This window comes from Schistocerca americana, chromosome 1 (assembly GCF_021461395.2).
Source record: "Schistocerca americana isolate TAMUIC-IGC-003095 chromosome 1, iqSchAmer2.1, whole genome shotgun sequence".
NCBI lineage: Eukaryota > Metazoa > Arthropoda > Insecta > Orthoptera > Acrididae > Schistocerca > Schistocerca americana.
The window spans coordinates 797434575-797455788 of record NC_060119.1 but is presented as its reverse complement, the minus strand read 5'-3'; the positions used below and the strand labels follow the sequence as shown (position 1 = coordinate 797455788).

The window sequence follows — 21214 nt, the reverse complement described above, 5'->3', positions numbered from 1 at the left end:
TACAATTAGCGAACATGAAGAACATGAATGGAAACTGAGAATAGGTGGTGCTACTTGGGAATGTGAGTCAGTCCATGCATTTGCGATTAATGCGGTATCCAGCAGTGGTTAATGCAACTGCCTAGTGAACAAAGATCCCAGGTTCAAGTCCCAGTCAGACACACATTTTCACTTGTCGTCACTGATTCCGCATAAAGACCCGGTGCAGATCTCTTTAGTTGTTGAAGTTCCATAAAAGTTTCAATTAAATATCTCTATAGACAGAATAAAAATATGGCCACCAAATGAAGTAATTTAGTCAGGACTAAGTTATTGACATTGGACAATAAAACAGTCAACAAATTTTATCCTTAGATTGTGACAGTATTCACACACACAATGATGAATTCACTAGAGAGATCTAGATAATTCAGTGTCTGTATAGTAGAATCAAGTGGAGCCTACGAGTCAGTAGGTAAAGCAATCCTAGGCTCTAAAAGCAAATGGCACTGCCAGTAATGCCTCATGGATGTGAATGCTGGACATTAACAAGGCAGCAGACCAGAAAAATAGTGCCCACATAGAAGAGATTCCCTATAAGAATAACAGGTATATCAGAATAACTGTATAACATATATGACCATATCAAAGAAGAACTATAGATGTTTAATGTTACTGATAAAGAAATAAAATGTAGGACCAAATGGAACACAAGTTAAAAATGGATGGAGCCAAAAACAGAGTAAAAGGGATGTTTGACGATGAAGGAAAGATGACGAGATCAAAATCAAACAGTAGAAACAGGTAGGAATATCAGCAATGTAGGAAAAGATAGATTGCTACTTATCATAAAGAAGACACATCAAGTTGCAGACAGGTATAATTAAAAGACACACAAAGTATTTGGCCTCAGCTTTCATCAGTAACAAAGACACACACACACGACTGCCAACATCAATGTGATGCAAGCAGCAATCTGAAGGAATCAGGGAACGGGAATTGATGGTAGTGTATGGGTGGGGAGACAAAAACACTCTCTGGTGGAGTGTGCAGGGATTGTACTGACAACAGACACAGTGTCAGGAGGTTGTGAGGCAGGGAGGTAGGGAAAAAAGAGGAGTGGGGACAGACAGACAGAAGCATTGACAGGAAACTGCAAATAAACATGGAGGGAGAGGAGAATGGGGAGAAGATGACAGGACAGAGGGGTTGGAAACTATTGGGTGGAGGGTGCGTGAACAGCGTGTTACCGTATGTTGAGGCCGGGATAATTACGGGAGCCAAGGGTGTGCTGTAAGGACAACATCCATCTGTGCAGTTCAACGAAGCTGGTGGTGGAAGTAAGATGGCTTGGGTAGTAAAGCATCAAGTGTGTGATGTTCATCAGCTGCATGTTGTCCCACAGGGTGATCTACGCTCTTGGCCACAGTTTGGCAGTGGCCGTTCATCCTGGTGGATAGCTGGCACATAGCCACACCAATATAAAAGGCTGTGCAATGACTGCAGCAGAGTTTGTAAATGACATGGCTACTTTCACATGTGACCAGGCCCCTGATGCATTGCACAGCCTCTTATACTGGTATGACTACCAACCACTTGTCCACCAGAATGAACAGGCACTGCCAAACTGTGGCCAAGAGAAAAGCAGAACCCCCTGTGGCACAACATGCAGCTGAACATAATACACTTGATTTCAGTGGCTGATTCACTACATGCACCATCTGGATCCTTCCATTTTCTGATCTGTGCAGATGGTAGTTATTCTTAAAACACATTCTCTGCTCCCGTAATTGTCTCGGCCTCAACCTATGGTAACATACTGTCCCCCCAACAGTTTCCACCCCCTTTGTCCTATCATTCCCTCCCCATTCTCGTCTCCCACCTTGTTTATTTGTAGCCCTCTGCCAAAGCATCTGCCCATCTTTCCCCACTCACCTTTTCTGCTCCTTTTTTCCCACCTCCCTGCCCCACAACATCTTGATGCTGAGTCTGTTATCAGTTTAGTCTCTGCACACTTCACCAGGCAGCACTTGTCCCCCCCCCCCCCCCCCCCCACTTACACTACTGACCCCTTTCCTTCCCCCTCCACATTACTGCTTGCATCCCACGTGATGTTGAATTGTGGCCCTGTGACAATGGAGTTGGCAGTCATGTGTGCGTGAGTTGTGCTTGCTTGTGTGTGTGTGAATGGTCTGCACTCTCTTTTACTGATGAAGTCTGTGGCCAAAAGCTTTATATAAGTGTCTTTAAATTGTGCCTGTTTGCAACTTGACATGTCTTCTTTATGGTAAGTAGCAATCTGTCCTTTCCTACATTGTTAATTATGAGACCAAGGCTGTTGAGGGCAGTACTACCCAGAAATGGTTTAATCCTTGATGCTGATATAAAGAGATAGAGGAAAAACAGCCAAACTGCATACTTAGAGTTCTCTACAGCACAATCAAGTTTTGAATCTGCAGAAAGTAACTTTTGGTTAAATCATTAATTATTAATCTCATAACAATCAAGCAATGGAAACTCCAGGATGGAATGTAACAATATAATGAAAAGGAAAGTTGCCACTCGCAATATAGCAGAGATGCTAAGTTGCAGATCACACAACAAAACACTGTCACAAATAAAGCTTTTGCCCAGTAAGGCCTTTGTCAAAAATACATCACAACACACACACACACACACACACACACACACACACACGACTGCAGCCTCAGGCAACTGAAGCGACAATGCGAGCAGCAGCATCAGTGTATGATGGAAGTGGTGACTGGGTGGGGGTAAGGAGGAGGCTGGGGCAGGGAGAGGGAGGTATAGTAGGGTAGGGGTGGCAAACAGTGAAGTGCTGCTGGGGTGTGTGCAGGGACGAGGTGGAGAGAGAATAGGGCAGCTATGTGCAGTCGGGAGGTTAGACGCAGTCAGGGGGTTAGGCAGAGGGCAGGGGAGAGGTGGGGAGGGAGGGTATGAGGGTAGTGGAAAAGGAGAGAGGTAACAAGACTGGGTGCAATGGTGGAATCAGGGCTGCGTAGTGCTGGGGTGGGAACAGGGAAGGAGCAGATGGGTGAGGACAATTATTAACAGAGGTTGAGGCCAGGATGGTTACGGAAATGTAGACTACATTAGAGGGAAAGTTCCAACCTGTACAATTCAAAAAAGCTGGTGTTGGTGGGAAGGATCCATATGGCACAGGCTGTGAAGCAGTAATTGAAATTAAGGATGCCATGTTTGGCAGCATGCTCAGCAAAAGTGTGGTCCACTTGTTTCTTGGCCACAGTTTGTCAGTGGCTATTCATGTGGACAGACAGGTTGTTGATTGTCATGCCCACATAGAATGCAACACAGTGGTTGCAGCTTAGCTTGTAGATCATGACTGGTTTCACAGGTAGCCCTGCCTTTGATGGGATAGGTGATGTTTGTGGCTGGACTGGAGTAGGTGGTGGGAGGACTTATGGGGCAGGACTTGCATCTAGGTCTATTACAGGGGTATGGGCCATGAGGTAAGGGATTGGGAGCAGGGGTTGTGTAGGGGTGGACGAGTATATTGTGTAGGTTTGGTGGATGGTGGAATACCACTGTGGGAAGTGTGTGGAGAATAGTGGGCAGGACATTTCTCATTTCAGGGCACAACGATAGGTAGCTGAAACCCTGGTAGAGAATGTAATTCAGTAATTGGCCAGTTACTGTGCCCCCACTGAGAGAATCTGCTCTTGCAGACCAACACCTTCAACCTATTACTTGGAACCTACCCTCCTATATAAAAGATACCAACCATTTCCTCCACTGACTCTCCACAGTTCCCGCACCTTTAATCACAGTGCCCTGCTTGTCACTATTGATGCCACCTCTGTTCTTTAAATTAACATCCCTAATACCCATGGCCTTACCAGTATTGAACACTACCTTTTCCAACACCTGATGGATTCCATACCAACAACCTCCATCCTAGTCGCCACAATTACTTGTGCTTTGAAGGCATTACCTACAAGCAAATCCAGGGCACAGCTTTGGGCACCCGCATGACACCATCCTATGCCAACCTATTCATGCGCCATCTAGAGGAATACTTCCTAAACACCCAGAATCATAAACCCCTCACTTGGTGCAGGTTCAGCAATGACATCTTTGTGAACTGGATTGAGGATGAGGACACCCTATCCACATTCCTCCAGAGCCTCAACAACTTCGCTCCATTTACTTCACCTGGTCCTACTGAACCCAACAAGCCACCTTCCTAGATGATCTTCACCTGAAAGATGGCTACATCAGTACCTCTGTCCATATCAAACCTACTATCTATCAGCAATACCTCCACTTTGACAACTTCCACCCGTTTCATACCAAGAAGTCTCTTACATGTAGCCAAGCTACCCATGGGCGTTGCATCTGCAGTGACAAGCGGTCCCTCTTGAAATATACCAAGGGTCTCACTGAACCCTTCACAGACCATATCTTGTATAAAAACAAATCTCTCGTGCCTTACCTATCCAGTCTCCCACCACCTCCCAAAGTCCAACCGTCTGGCCACAAAGGAGCATTCCCCTTGGAACTCAGTACTACGTAGGACTGGAGCAACTGAATTACATTCTCCGCCAGGGTTTTGACTACCTCTCATTGTGCCCTGAAATGAGAAATGTCCTGACCACTATCCTTCACACACCTCCCACACTGGTATTCCACAGTCCACTGAACCTACACAATATACTCGTCCATCACTACACAACCCCTGCTCCCAACCCCTTACCTCATGGCGTTACAGGGGCATACCCTATAATAGACATTGATGTAAGTCCTGTTCTGTATTTCCTCCCACCACCACCTGCTCAGTCTGGTCACAAACATCACCTGTCCCATCAAAGGCAGGGCTACCCGTGAAACCAGTCATGTGATCTACAAGCTAAGCTTTAACCACTGCGGTGCATTCTATGTGGACATGACAATCAACAACCTGTCTGTCCACATGAATAGCCACCGACAAACTGCAGCCAAGAAACAAGTGAACCACCCTTTTTCTGAGCACGCTGCCAAACATGACATACTTAATTTCAAAATCTGTTCCACAGCCTGTGCCATATGGATCCTTCCCACCCATACCAGCTTTTTTGAATTGTGCAAGTGCAAGTGAGAACTTTCCCTCCCATATATCCTACGTTCCCATAACCCTCCTGACCTCAACCTTCGTTAGTCATTGTCCTCACCCATTCAGCCTCTTCTCTGTTCCTATCCCAGCACTTACACAGCCTTCATTCCACCATTGCACCCAGTCTTTTTACCTCTCTCCTTTTCCACTACCCCCATCCCCTCCCCACCTCTCCCCTGCCCGCCTGTCTAACCTCCCGACTGCGCATAGCTGCCCTGCCCCCTCTCCACCTCATCCCTGTGCACTCCCCAGCAGCACTTCCCTGCCCACTACCCCTACCCTACTATCCCTCCTCCTACCTCCCACAGCCTCTTCCATGTCCCCACCCAGTTGCCATTCCCATCATGCACTGGTGCTGCTGCTCGCAGTGTGGCTTCAGTTGCCTGAGACTGCAGTCATGTGTGTGCGAGTTGTGTTTGCATGAGTATCTGTGTGTGTTTTTGATGAAAGCCTTATTAGCTGAAAGCTTTATTTGTGACAGTCTTTTTGTTGTGCCTATCTGCGGCTCAGCATTTCTGTTATATGGAGTGTGGCAACTTTCCTTTTCATAATTTGATTAATCTCAAAACATACATTTCATTCAGATACATGTTGAGTCTCAAAACATACATTTCATTCAGATACATGTTGCACATCATAAACATGATAAAACATAATAACTATTAAAGTACAACTAATGAGTTGCTACTGGAAGTAAACTAGTACTATACTGTGAAACACTGAAATGGCAGTCATTTCTTCCATATGTTATATTCCTTTGTTCTATAGCTGCCAATATCCACCTCCTTGGCCGAGTGGCCAGTGTGGTTGACTACCATGCGGGGGGTCAGATCCAATTCCTGGCTCGGTTGGAGATTTTATTGACTTGGGGATTGGGTGTTGCGTTGTTCTCATCATCACGTCATCATAATCATCATCAATGGACAGATTGCTGAAGTGGCATCAGATAAAGAGACACACCAGTCAGCCGATCAACCTCAGATGGGGTTTCCTGGCATATAATGCCATACAATCATTTCATTCCATAAATGCCAATATGAAATTTTTCTTTAACTTATGACCATAAGTCAATGATGATGTCAACACACTGTCATTTCACCTGTAGACACCATCAAAATAGCATCATAATAAAAAACATTCATTGGCAGACAGACACTTGTATTTGACACAGAATATGTGCCAACATACTACTTGGTTCACATCTCTGTTGCCAGTATCATATTTCAACAATCAAGCTGTGAGAGCTACTTTGCTATCGGCAAGCAGGCTCTGACAGAAATATGTTACTTGACCAAATACTTCTGGGGCTTTGGTCCTATGCTACCATTGACACACACACACACACACACACTCTCTCTCTCTCTCTCTCTCTCTCTCTCTCTTTCATTTATAGGGTGGAGAAAAACTGTGTCATCACAAAATTTTAACTCTGGATAGCTGATGCCAGTAGGAACCAAAACTACTAATGTTGTGTAGGTGAACAACGCACCATTTTTAAACTGCGGAAACTTGGCGCCACATGCTCCAGTTGGCCATGGGATTGCCCTGTTGCCATTCATCAGTTGACAGGCAGCATAATGGTTGTCGGTTCACACCTACGAACATCTCTCACGCCACCACTGCCCCAACGTGATATGCACATGTGTCGAACAGGCTTTGCTGTTTGTCTCCATCTCATGTCAGAGGCAATCACATGTAAGCTTCGCTTTTGAGCACACACATATCACCTATGATTTAGCCATACAGTAAGCATGGTGGCACAGCATTCGTTTGAAGAACAAGATATGGTTTTTGTTTACAGACTAGCCGATGGTAATGTGCATGTAGTTCGATGGTTGTATGAGGAACGGTACCCAGTAAGATGCCACCCACACCAACAAACATTTACAGCAATCCACCGGTGACTTGGCAAAACGGGCTCGTTAGTGGGATAGCATGATGATGCTGGAAGACCTCGAACACGACGGGATTCTGCATTTGAAGAGACTGTTCTCGAGCGCTTCGAGGAAGCACCTACAACAAGTACTCGATCAGATGGACACAACAGGGGGGTCACTTATCGGTTAGTTGGGGGGGGGGGGGGGGGGGTTTGAGGGATGATGGCTAGCATCCATTTAGTTTCCACCCTGTCCAAGACCTAAATCCTGTGGTGGACTGTGAACACAGGCTAGGGTTTTGTCAGTGGTTTCTGCAACATGTGTGAGATCCCTAATTCCACACCATTGTGTTGTTTACCAACGAGTGCACCTTCCATCGGGTGGCCTTTACAACATCAAAACATTCATTACTGGGCAAGGGGAAATCCTCATGTCACATACATCCATGGACACCAGGAACAATTTTCGCTCAACATTTGGGCTGGCATTGTGGGTGACCATGTGATTGGGATGGTCCGCCTACCTCCTCGATTTACTGGGGCAAATTTCCTTCACTTTTTGCAAGAAACACTATGTCACACCACCCGACTTTTTCCTGTGGGGATTCTCCAAGGTTCCAGTTTACCGGCCCGGATGTGAACCACCTTGAAAAATGCCACCAATCACATCAGGGCAATGTCAGGAATCTTTGAAAGTGTTTGGCAAAACACCGTTCAACGTTACCAGGCTTTTGTAGTGTCAGAGGGTTGCCATTTTGAGCACCTGCTTTGAGTAAACAATGTCCTAGCTACAAAAAAGGCCCTTTTCAGGGTGGACACAATTTGTGAAAGACTTTCTGTATGTGAACTAACAGCTGTTGATGGGCTTGTTTCTGGTGTGTCTTATCATGAAACAACAACGGATACGTTGGGACCCCAGTGGATTCGCCCCCAAGCCCCCAGAGTGGTAGGCTGGCATGCTACCACCTAGCATGTGGGCTGTCTTGGATACATCGCGATCTCTGGCAGGCAAAGCATTCGTGGTCATGCGTTGTTCAGAGCATCCGGCAACAGGGCAACCCCGCGGCTAATTGGAGCACATGGTGCCAAGTTTCCGCAGTTTAAAAATTGTGCATTGGCGTTGTCAGCCTACATAACATCAGTAATTTCGGTTCCTATTGGCATCAGCTATCCAAGGTTAAAATTTTGTGCCACAATTTTTCTCCACCCTTATCTGTCTGTTTAGTTGTCTTACAGCAATTTTCTGGAGTTTAAATATCTAGCATGTGCTATTTGTGCTTCCCCAAAGAAAACTATGTTCATTCATAGATTGGAAATAACTGTGATAACCTAAGACCGCAGTAGTGCAGGTGTAGGTCTAATAATAAATGAGAGAATAGGAATGTAGATAAGCTACTGTAAACAGCATAGTGAACATATTATACTAGCCAAAACAGACATGTAGCTGACATCTGCCAAGTAGCTCCATGCTAGCTCCACAGGTAATAGAGACATTGAACTTACAATGAGATAAAAAAAATTATTCAGTTAGTTAAGAGAGATGAAAATTTATTGTGATGGAAGATTGGAGTTCATTTGGAGGGAAAGGAATGAAAGGAGAAGCTGCCTGATAGATTTTGCACAGTGTATAATTTAATCACTGTTTACATTTGGTTTCAAAATCAGAAAAAAAACATTTTATGCTAGAAAGAGATTTACCTGACAATAAAAAGTTTCAGTTATATTATATAGTAGTAAGACAGCTATGTAGACATCAGAAGTTAAATTCCGAAACATTTCCAGGGGCAGAGGATTATATAATCAAAAAGACAAGGCCCAATAAAAATAGTGGATACTGCATAAACTACTGAATTTAATTGATGTAAGGAGAAAATATAAAAATACAGCATGTGAAGCAGGCCAAAAGGGAATACAGATGTCTTAAATATGAGCACAAAAAATTGGCAAATGAGAAATGCAGAGCTATAAAAGCACACATGCATGGCTATGGGAGAGATAAAAGCTGCATATAGGAACATTAAAAAGACCTCTGGTAAAAAGAGAAGCAAATGTTTGAATACTAAGAGATGCGATGGCAAGCCACTGCTGAGCAAAGAAGGGAAGGCCGAAAAGTGAAAGGAATATACAGGACAATACAAGGGAAACAAAATATTGTGGAAAGGGAAAAGGAACTAGGTGGAAATTAGATTGGAGGTATTATACTCTGAGAGAGCTCTAAAAGTCCTAACTCAAAACAAAGCCTCTGGAGTAGATAACATCCCCTCAGAATTATTGAGACTTTTGGGAGAGCAATCCATGATATACATTTTGGAATTCTGAAAGTAGTAGAGATAAAATACAAGATGCAAGAGGTTATCTACGATCAAGCGCGCTGACTTACAAAACATGTTGGGGGAGAGCATACTGGGGTTCTTGCCCTGGGAAATTTTCTAAATTTTAGATGAAAAATAGTGAGGTTTAAAGTTTTTTAAGCATTTTAGAGTCATATGACCAACACTAGAACCCCAAAAACTGGACTCTCAATAACTCGACACTCTGGGAAACTCGACAAGCCTGACACATTTTATTGGCCTTGAAAAAAAGAAACAAAACATAAACACACACGGTATTTTCATAAAAAGCTAATTTAATTTACAGTAATAATCATGCTTATAGACTATTATGGAGCAGTGAATATATAGCTCTTAAAAAACTGAAATTATATTTAAATAAATCCTAAACTATCATTACAAGAATGAAACACAAAATATCGCTGTCACACAGTAATAGCACTTTGATTAATAAGTGACATAGCTAATTTAAACTTACTTTGAATAAGGCTCAGGTTTCATTAAATAAAAACAATATCTCGGAGTTGATGCTTTAATACAGTTAATGTAGTATACCTAATACTTTCAGTCAATAAGTATGTAAATGGTCTTAATTGGGTCTTACACCCTAAAAATATTAAAGTATTTGAAAATAACTCATACAGTACTATAGTAATACAGTACTAAACTAGTACTAATATTTCGAAACTGAAAATTTAACATTATGTATGTATTTAATTCTCTATTTTATAAAGATTTTTAATATTGCTCTAAATGCCATTATTAGGGATAGAGTGTCTTTAGAAAGGTGCGAATGTCGACTGTCTGACTGGATTACTGAATATGAAGTCACTGATGACTGGTCGGATATCCAATTCATCCAAAACATCTCGGTGAGCATGAAGAACAGCCAAGTTGTTCAATCGCTTCTGTCCCATTGTTGATCGGAGATATGACTTCAGATGTCCAAGAGCGCTAAATGACTATTCTGCTGTTGCTGTCTTGATTGGAACTACTTGGAGAAGTTTCATGCACTTCACTGCTTTAGATAACATTTCTCCAACTGCAGGCCCTTGTGTAATGTACTTTCTTACACCATGCATGTTCTTTAAGACCAGCTGTTTTTTATTAGCAATATTGGCTGACATATTCAATTGTAAGTGCAGTCTCTCAATGTCTAGATCATTTTTGAAAAACTCAGTTGATTTTTCCAAATTTGTTTCACCTCTGTTTACTAAAAGCAAGCACTCTTGTTCAACTGCAAAGACCTGTGTGAGTCCACATGAAGCAAACCGCTCAGTAATGCAAGACTGCACAGTTTCGCAAACTTCAATGTAAATAGCTTTGTAGTATTCCTTTGGGGTTTTGAAAGTGTGCGGTGAGCTCGCTTCGTTGTCATCATGCTTCTTTGGTATACTTTGATTTCGAGGCAGCGAAGGATCAACAACTTGTGAAGGGTTTTATTTTAAACACAATTCCCAAAAGTGTTCAAAACTACTACACCTTCCATTCAATACACAAATCAAGCCGCCATACATTTTTTTCCAGATCAGCAACACATAGATGAGAGCATTGAATTTTTTCATTGACATCCTCTACTGGGTTCATTGCAAGGCAATAAAGACATAAAAAGAAATAAGTCTTGAACTGTAACATTGACTCTAGGTAGCCTGCACATTTATAACTGCCTCTGTTTTGTCCTCTGCAGAAAATGTTTCAAAAAGCTCTAGAAGTTCTTCAAAGTTTTTCAATATTCTCAGGATACTAGAAGCTCGCATAGTCCATTGAGTTGGGCAAAGGGGTCTTAGACCAGCTTGGTCATTGGCGCTCTCACAATGTATGCTTCTGAAAAGTTCCATCCTTTTGGTGAATTCTCTTACGATGTTTATTAAGTACTTGGCTAAAGCCATATATAATGGCGGAGACTGTCTACAACTGCCAAGTCTAAACTGTGAGCAGCGCAGAGCACATAACGTGCTTTTGGTTGTATATCCAAAACTTTTTTTTAGTCCTTTGAACTTACCTCCCATACTTGAGGCACCATCATAGCACTGTCCTCTTAAGTTATCCATTGGCAAATCAAGGCGAGCAAAAACGTCTTTTAAAATACTAAACAGAGTTTTTGATTCACTGCTGGGGGTCTCGTATAAGCCAATGACAAAAGTCTTCATTGATGATTAAGGAATCATTGACAGTACAAATACAAAATGACACTTGTTCGTGAAGCAAAGAATCACTTGTTTCATCAACCATAATAGAAAAATGGTCAGTCTTCTTGATTGAAGCCAATTCCTTTTTCAACACAGACTTTTCTAGTAGATCAATGATCTCGTTTTGAATATCAAGGGATGTCCACTTATACCCCGAATGCCCTAACCAATCAATGTAATTCTTTCGGAGTGCCTAGTCCTTGTCGGCATAGAAATTGCACGGTAGTAAAAATTGTCTCAAGAGCTAGACAGCCTTTCTTCATATCACTATCTAACTGTTCATTCAATTGGGAGGCCACACTTCGGTTAGTGATAGAATTTAGTTTCAGAACACCTTCTTTATGTGTAAACATATTTTCATGAAGACAGAATTTTTCCAAAGCCTTTTTCCAGTTATAAAACCCTACAGAAGTAACGCATCTCCTTTTTTTGAAGAAAATTGTAAGAGATTTTTAGCATCTGCCTCTTTGCAGGTTTTGCAAAAAAACTTTTTCAGTAGATGCTTCATATTCTAGCCATGTATATTTGATCAACCAAGACTTCTGAAATGATCTTCCCTTACCAGATTGTCCACGTTTCGGCTGTGAACGGTTCTCACCTGAAGACAACGAAGGCAACTGATGACACAATTGTTGGAGGTTGACTTAGGTATCATCAAATTCCACGCGCGCCTTTTTGGTAACAAATTTATCCATTGTAAACTTTACACTAAGAGACTAAAGTAAACAAATAAAATATAGTCATATAAAATAGTTCACTAGACACTAAAGTCGGAACACTAAACACGTCTGCAGCATGCGCACAACGTAACTATCCACATTGAATGACTGTGACAGCAGGGTGGGCTTTATATAGACATGGCATTGTAATGTCTCGAGGCGTCAAGGCGATGTGAGGCGGAGCGTTCCAGGCGCTTCTGCTCCAGTCCTTTTGATGTCGCTGTGGCCACAGTGCTGGTCTGCCGGCGCCAGACTTAACCTGAAGGTTCGTGCACCAGTACAAATTCTAAGTGTGCCAGCAACACCGTGATACTATCATGATTCACACCATTCATTTTCAATTGACCTGCTTACTACTGCAATAATTATTTGTTTTATGTCACTACTGAATGTATTTTAAAAGGTAACTATCATCAAACAAGGAAAATAAAAAATTCCAAAATAATTTTGTGATTTTACAAAGCATAATATAACTAATAATTTTCTTAAATTATTAGGCGGGGGGTTCTGCAATTGTAAGAGTCAAAGGATATAGAAGAAAAGTAGTAGTTGAGAAGGGAGAGACACCTATGCCTGTACCTTGTACTGGATCTTATTCATTCTCTATACTGAGCACGATGTAAAGATAACCTAGTAGAAATTTGGGAAGGAAATTAATGTTCAGTGGAAAGAAATACAAACTTTGAGGTTTGACGGTGACATTGTATATCTTCCAGACAGCCGTGCTTGGTAACCTCGCAGTCTGAGGCGCCTCGCCACAGATTCGCATGGCACACCCCCTTTGGAGGTTCGAGTCTTCCCTTGGGCATGGGTGTGTGTGTTGTCCTTAGTGTAAGTTAGTTTAAGTTCAATTAAGTAGTGTGTAAGCCTAGGGACTGATGACCTCAGCAGTTTCGTCCCATAGGAACTTATCACAAATTTCCAAATTTTCTGCCAGACAGAACAAAGCCAATGGAAGATCAGTTGAACAGAATTGATGTCTTGGAAAGAAGTTATAAGGTGAACATCATCAGTATATGTATTCCACTGTCAAAGGTATCAGAATGATTTTTGCTTATAACATGCAACTCTGTCATTTCCAGACTAAGGTCCTTTACCTCAAATTAATACATTTACCCTTTTCAACAATCCTTCAAAGTTTGTATCATTGCCATGTATGTCTCATAGAAACACCTTGGCTTTGTAAAGGAAACCTTGCTTTTGGAACTCTTGGAATAATGATCAGTTCTTGTCTCATTGTTAACAAATGCAAAAGAGTGTTGTGTTCCTTCACATCATCACTCATCCTAGCTCTAAGCCTGACAGGATTTATTGCACCACTTCAAATGAGACGATTTTAACTACCCATCATAAAGTTCAGATTTGACTCCAAGTAATTATTATTATTTTTCATGATATGAAAGGGTGTTTTATGTACAGGTGATTCGACACTGACGCAGAACTTCAAGACGCCATCAATGACTAGCTGCAGTCTCAGATGGCACAAACTGATCAGTATAATAAATAATTCTGAGTACACTCTAATACAATTTTTGTAGGTGTATCGATGTTCAACTTGTAACAGAATGTGATTTCTTTCTGGACAGCCCTCTAACAGGATGGCAATTATTGAACTATATGAAATAAAATCATCGTAACTTCTGAATGGTTTGTGTTACGATGTTCAAACTGCGCAGTTGTGTACCGATATACTGTACAAAATATTAAAATGTGTGATGAAAAGTCAAACACAAAACAAAGTAAAATGAAAATAGAAAAAAACTCTGAAAATGTGCTTGCAATTAGCTCTCATAATGGTAATGTATAATAAAATGAAATAATAATGGCACAAACAGACTCTATAAGATAACTGTATAGTATCTCTATGATAATAGATTAGTCCTTTACTCGCTGACAAAAGGAACTAAAAAGACCAGTGTTATTACACACTCTCTGTTCTAGTCTTGAAGCTAACACACGTTATGGCGTCCATTACGCATTGTAAGTTGTAAATTTTAAATAATATATGATAATTTATGCTGATTGTGTATTTTTTCCTTCATATGTCTAGTGACCTTCATGCAGAAATAAAAATATTATTTGTAAGGTTTTCAGCGCACTGGATAAATGACAAGAATGGTCAAACAATTGACCATTCTTGGCAGACATCTTGCGTAGGAAAAATTTTGTTATAAATTTCATTGCTTTCCATCATCAACAGATGCATTAAAATATTTGCACCATAATTATTAAGGAAAAGAAAGTGAATATACTATTTTATGTTGTATGAAAGTAAAAACTAAGAACATTCCATTAAGATCAGATATTGGCCACTTCTTGGCAAGATGAAGATTATTATGTTAAGCAAAAGGGAAATACTTTCTTTCAATACAAGGTTTCTTTTAATTAAATTTCACTACAGTAAAGATATCCTGCAGCAATATTTTAATGTGATAACACGACATACAATTCCTGAGATTATGTATTTTTTTAATTCTTTTGTCAGTATGAATGCTCCACGTAGATCTCAGTTTTAACATATGCTAAAAGTCCCTCACCCAATCCTGTATTAGCAAGGCGGTGAGTCGCACACTGTGGAATAATCAGAGTTCAGGGAATTATTTTACGAAAGTATAAATTCAGGTCCCACGTGGTATCATGATTTTTTCTTGTGTCCACTCCCCCAAATAAGTGCTCTATTCACACTCTTGCTGGGCATAAATATCAGTAAAGTTAAGTGGTAAAATCTTACATTCACTGAATACACCGTAAGTATACTTACGACGGTGTACGGACCTGAGCGGTAATGGCACAGTTGGCCACTGGGAATGATGGGAATTAGTATGTGCATGGTTTGGTTTAGCCGACTTTCATGTGGATAGATTCATCAATAAACAAAATTGATGCATTTGGGTAACTGAGAACCCGTTTTTTGCAATTAAGAAGTCTCTTCACCCTCAATGTCCAGTCATGGAATAATCTGTGTGATATTCCTTGATGGCACAGTGACTACTAAACTGTATGTGAAAGTTTTGGAGATGATTCCATCTCCATTATCCAAAGTGGTCCCGATTTCAACAAGATGTGGTTCATGCAAGATGGAGCTCGACCCCATTGAAGCAGGAGTGTGTTTGATATCCTGGAGAAGCACTTTGGGGACCACATTCTGGCTCTGGGGTACCCAGAGGCCATTGGCATGGGCCTCGATTGACCACCATATTCTCTGGATCTGAACGCATGCAACTCCTTTTTGTGGGGCTATATTAAAGACAAGGTGTACAGCAATAACCCCAAAACTATTGCTGAAGTGAAAACAGCCATTCAGGAGGTCATCAACAGCATTGATGTTCTAACACTTCAGTGTGTCATGCAGAATTTTGCTATTCATCTGCACCACATCATCGCCAATGACGGCAGGCATATTGAACATGTCATAACTTAAATCTGCAGTGATGTTTACATGTTGAATAAAGTTTGTGCATGCTGAAGTTTGTAACTAATTTACGTTCTTTTTCATATCGTTCAGTAATTGTCACCTTGTATTAACAATGCCAACACTGTTTAAAAGTGCAAAATCTTCACAAGGAAGATTAGAACTAAGCATACCATTGACATCATAATCACTAGAGATGGTGTGCAAAGGAACTATCCTGGCATTTACCTTAATCAATTTCATAAAACCTTGGAAAAGCTACACCTACCTGGTACTTGATGCAGAAACACAACTTCATTATTCACAGGACTCTGATTCAAATATACTTGTATACATAAATTATTGTGAACTGCTCCTATAAAGCTGTATACACTGATAAAAAAATTAGGGGATCAGATAATATATCGTCCATTAGAGGCTACAGTTTCAGAAGCAATATGATGTATTGGAATATACAGTTGCAAGGGATGTCTAATGATTGTCCAACTAGTTCTGGATGAGAATAAAATGGTGCTTAAATTATTTAACATCTAAAATTTCAAAAAAAATATAAAGCACTTTATTTCACACATTTAAAAAATCCTGTGATGAACTGATACCAGACTTATGAGTATTATATTCACAGAATATAAGTATGTCCTTTCTCGATAGCCTGAGCTATTGTAAGGCAAACAATGACCACATCATTACATAAATAAATGTAACATATCAAATGTTCTGCTGATTTCTATGCCTTCATAATACCTGCAGATTCTGCAAAATGCAATTACCCAATATGTAATACTATCTTCAATGGTAAAATTTAGAATTTTCCAAACTTTGAAGATACAGTTACATGAGATTATTAAAAGAAATTAATGAGTTCATCGATGAGATGAAGATAAAATAACAATTTATAACTAAGGATACATACAAATGATATAAGTCCTTTTGACATTTTCTGTAGAAAATACTACACCTTATTAATATCTTGAAACTATGTTTTCATCTCATCAGAATATCAAATTAAAAATAGAGCAAGTTTTTTTTGCAGAAAACTACAATTACTTGAATGTCTAATAGTAACAGAAAGACAAATAGTTAAATTATTACAGCCTTGAAACACATTTCTGGGCCATATACATTATTAATGGATATACACATTATTTCAGGCAGTTAAAAATGAAGAAAAAGAAGAACTGTAAAGCTCTTAATTTCTTGTAAATATGTGGCAGTCCCACACAATGAAAGCTTCTTGTTAAAACAACTACTGCACTCACTTGGTGTATTGTAAGCAATTGATATCAATTATAGCAATCTTTGCCACTATATGGTCACTTAAAATCTTGACAGAGCATGACCAATATTACATGAGTTGAATTAGTTAGCAAGTAAAACATTACACAAAATGGAACTTCAGTCAGTGGAGCAGTAAACAAAGAAAGCAGCAGTGAAATGTCAGTCACTCTCAAAAATCTAATACCTATGAAGTTAAAGACAAGTGGCACTGAGAGACGTTGACAAATTATATATAATGGGAGGGAAGGCTTTGAAAAGAAAATGACATGCAAGAACAACAAAAGATAAGTGAAGATACAAGTAAATTCAATAACAAAGGAAGACCACCCACATTAGTTTGTTTACAACTTATTAAATCTCCTGGTGAGGATTTGGAATCATCTTCAGCCCATTATCTTATAACTGCAAAACTTTTCCTGTACAATTTCATCCACTACATATTTTAGCTGCATCACATTTATAAACTATTCCAACAAAACTAAGAAACCAATGGCTGACATGCAACCCCTCTATCTTTTTCTGTTGGTATGGCAACCACAACTGATTGCTATTAACTGGAGATTCTCTCTTTTATAGTTTCTTTCCCAACTGCCCTCTCCCTCTCCCAGCAAGCAAATCTGTTTCTCTGTCCCTTTCCATCCTGTAATTTTTTTTATTTTCCCTTCTACATATTTTATTTTGCCTTTTTCTTCCAGTCTCTCTTTCTCTCCTAAAGTTTACATTTTAGTCTAGTGTTTTCAGTTCTTGCACTCTCTGCCCAACTTTGACTCTTCCAAGATTCTTTGTATGATATACCTGTGTCATCTGTACTACCCCTTCCACCATTTGTAATGTTTTTGGTGTTTGAATATCATCTGTTGTTGACATTTCAAGTATATTCCCTGACATGCTGCAGCATTCTTAACCTGAAATTTACATTAGCTTTACTATTTTAGCTTCTTAAAAGCTTCATTTCCTTCATATCCTATCCTTTTCCACATGAGAGAACCTTGCAAATGTCCAGTGATATGCCGCTGACTGGAAAAAAAGGGGTGGATAGACAGAAAATTGGAAGAAACATCTGAATCAATGATGGTACCAATAAAATCATCAAGTTTCCACGATCTGAATCAACAAGTTTATCAGTAGCTATGTTCATTACCTGTCTTAATGACAAATTAAAAACATCCAATGAAACAATAAAAACTACTAACAATGATTGATTTGCACTATAATCATTAACACAACAATCTTTCAATATCAGCTTCGATAATCTTCATAACGTGTATTCGTTTAGAAAATATCTGACTTTGTCAAAAGGTGGAAAATGTGTTGAATACTTGATGAAAGTACATGGTAATACTGCAATACTGAAAATGTGAGAACAGACCAGCTGCAATATGGTTTGTGAAACCCGCTTGCATGTATAAATATCTTTACATCATCATTCCAAAATATGTAAATTAAGAAATTAAATAGTTGTCTCTAGGCTTCTACTGAGACAGCATATGAAATCACTCAAATGGCAGCCTATACACATGATCTGCTTAGGGCTATCAACACCACAACCCAGAATCTCACATAAGGTTGCAATACTGCTTGGTTCCCAACTATGTGACTATTTATCAGCAACATAAAGGTGGGTAGTTTCTTTTCATTATAGATCTGTCTCACAATGAAGAGAGACAGAAAAGTTACAAAAATGGTTTTTAATACACATTGTGCAACATAGTTACTTAAGAGAAGACAATCCTTATCATCAAAACAATACAACATCACATGGGCAAGCACTGTAATAGATTAAGCAATACATTGATATCTTGTGATAAAAACTTTGTAACCTTTTAACACATAGTGCTAAACTCTTGAAAGTACAATCTAAATGGTTACAGTTTATAATACGATTTTATGTTTTTGTAAAAGATTACAAAACACACTAACATTTAATCAAAAGCATTCATGGTTTGGTGATGAGTACTTAAAAAAAATCCAAAAATTACTGTAAAAATGCGATAAAAATACATTTTCTCAATTTGTTCCCATCATTTCCACTAAGAGTTATACAACTGTTAGTATACTGCCTACATATTCTGGCACAGTATAAATGCATGGAACATATTACACATTTCATCCTTTTCACCAAAGCACAACATGTTGCAAGTGTTACTACAGAAGGCCTTCCTTCGGTAACAGTGTTGTTTTTCCATACTCTCAAGACAATTACGAAAATAGGGGTTTCACAAAATGAGAAGAAACTTCACAGAGCTACCTAAACTGGCACTATCACAGAGGCATTATGTGATGGGGATGGTGTTGATGATGGTGGTGGGATTGTGTATGCATAGCAATATGCATATGCTCTGGATGGTAGATTTGCAGTTGTGGTGGAGTTGGTTGTGAATGGTGTGGCTGTAGAGCAGACTGGTGGTACAGTGTTTCTGTAATTACTGGTAACTGAGTTACTCCCAACTGTTGCTGTTGCTGCTGCTGCTGCTGCTGCAGGGATGGCGGTGGCGGTGGGGGAGGTGGTGGTGGTGGTGGTGGCGGTGCTGGTGCTGGTGGAGGCTGGCACACAGCAACATGAAGAGAGCCTGATTGTAGCTGCTGTTGCTGAACTTGTTGCTGAGATTGCTGTTGTTGAATCAAATGCTGCAAAACAATATTTACAGTTTTGTTTACTAACATTTTTTTACCAGCATTAAAATATTAAGCCTGCCATTCTAGTAATTTTATTGGAATTACATTGACAGATGACAACCCACCACAATTCAACACACATTTAATAATCACTATTATGCTTCACTGCATGTCAACTAAAATGGAATCTGATGAGATACATTACTGAACGTAATTTATGAATTGTATGGAGTGCAATATTAGGTATGATATACTAACTACCATATTTTCAAAATATACTATAAATTATATCTACTATTACAACAATATGGGTCCTTGTTCTAGGTTTTATACCAATTCATTAGATTTTATGTAAAAATCTATAGAAAAATAAACCTGCATTGATGAGAGGAAAGGAAGGCAGAAAATAATTTATTAACCCTAGCAATACCAACACCTTTTCCATAATGTATTACCAACAAGGGGAGTGCGGGGGTGCTACTGTATGACAAACATCAAAGCAACAAAAAATGCAAATTTTGTTAATTGTTGTTGACTTTTATTGACAACATACTTGTTAAACAGATACTGATTCTTAATAGCATTGAGAACCTGAAGATACTGAATACAAGATTTTTAGACTACAGGTTTTTATAACAATGAAAACAATCAATTACTGACAAAATTATCTAATTAGATAGATAAAAAATCTACTCACCAAGCAGCAGCAGAACACACACACACACACAAAAGGCAGTTGTAATTGGCAAGCTTTCAGAGCCAGTGACTTCTTGTTCAGGCAGAACGGTTGAAGGAGAAGAAAGAAGGGGGAAGGAAAAGGACTGGAGAGGTCTAGGAAAAGTGGTAGATTTTGGGAAATTCACCAACAACTGCGGGTCAGGGGAGACTTACCATACGGGATGAGAAGGAAAGACAGACTGTTGGGGACTGCATTGGACGAGATTTGAAAACCTGAGAGCTTAAAAGGTGGAAGACAGGGTAATATTCAGACAAAGATAACTGCTTAAACACCATGCATGAGTTGATAAGACTGAAAAGCTAAGTGCATTGTACATAACAGAGGTGGGACGGGGGTGGTGAAAAATAGGCTGGAAAGACAATGAAAGATGTAGAAAACCAAAATGGAGTGAAGAAAAGAGTAGTTACAATGCAAAATGCTGAGATGGAAGAAATTAATTAATTTTCCTTAATTTACATTAATTTCTTCCATCTCAGTATTTCTTCACTGTAACTACTCTTCGCTTCACTCTGTTTTCGTTTTCTACATCCTTTATTGTCCATTCCATCTATTTTTCACTGCCCTCTTCCCACATCTGTACGTACAATGCACTTAGCATTTCACTCTTATTAACTCATGCATGATGTTTAAGAGTAATCTCTGTCTGCATATTATCCTGTCTTCCACCAAGCTCTCAGATTTTCAAATCTCGTCCGATGCAGTCCTCAACAATTAGTCTTTCCTTTTCGCAGGAAGCGGTTACTAGGGTAGTGGAGTATGTGTGGCACACACATGGGGCTTTTTTAGCTTAGAGAATCCCTCCCTTGGGATCAAAGACGATTTGCATGTTAAATAAGCCACAGTAACCTTACAGAATCTCAGCCCTCGCAGATCAGAGATAGAAAAGATTAATATGATTTTAGTAAACTGCAGGAGCATCCAAGGAAAAGTCCCAGAATTAGTATC

The 21214-nt window shown here is 39.7% G+C and overlaps 1 protein-coding gene across 1 annotated transcript in view; it reads right to left on the bottom strand.

Annotated features, from left to right (window-relative positions):
* Window positions 1-16172: 16172 nt before the first annotated feature.
* The window catches only part of LOC124545708 (zinc finger and SCAN domain-containing protein 12-like), a 70781-nt gene continuing 65739 nt past the window's right edge, over window positions 16173-21214 (bottom strand). The window contains exons 10-11 of the mRNA XM_047124656.1: window positions 19483-19542; window positions 16173-17694 (exon numbers count right to left, since the gene is read on the bottom strand). Of these exons, the coding sequence (XP_046980612.1) occupies window positions 17638-17694; window positions 19483-19542 (117 nt within the window). The 3' untranslated portion in view covers window positions 16173-17637. The remainder of the gene's footprint in view (window positions 17695-19482; window positions 19543-21214) is intronic.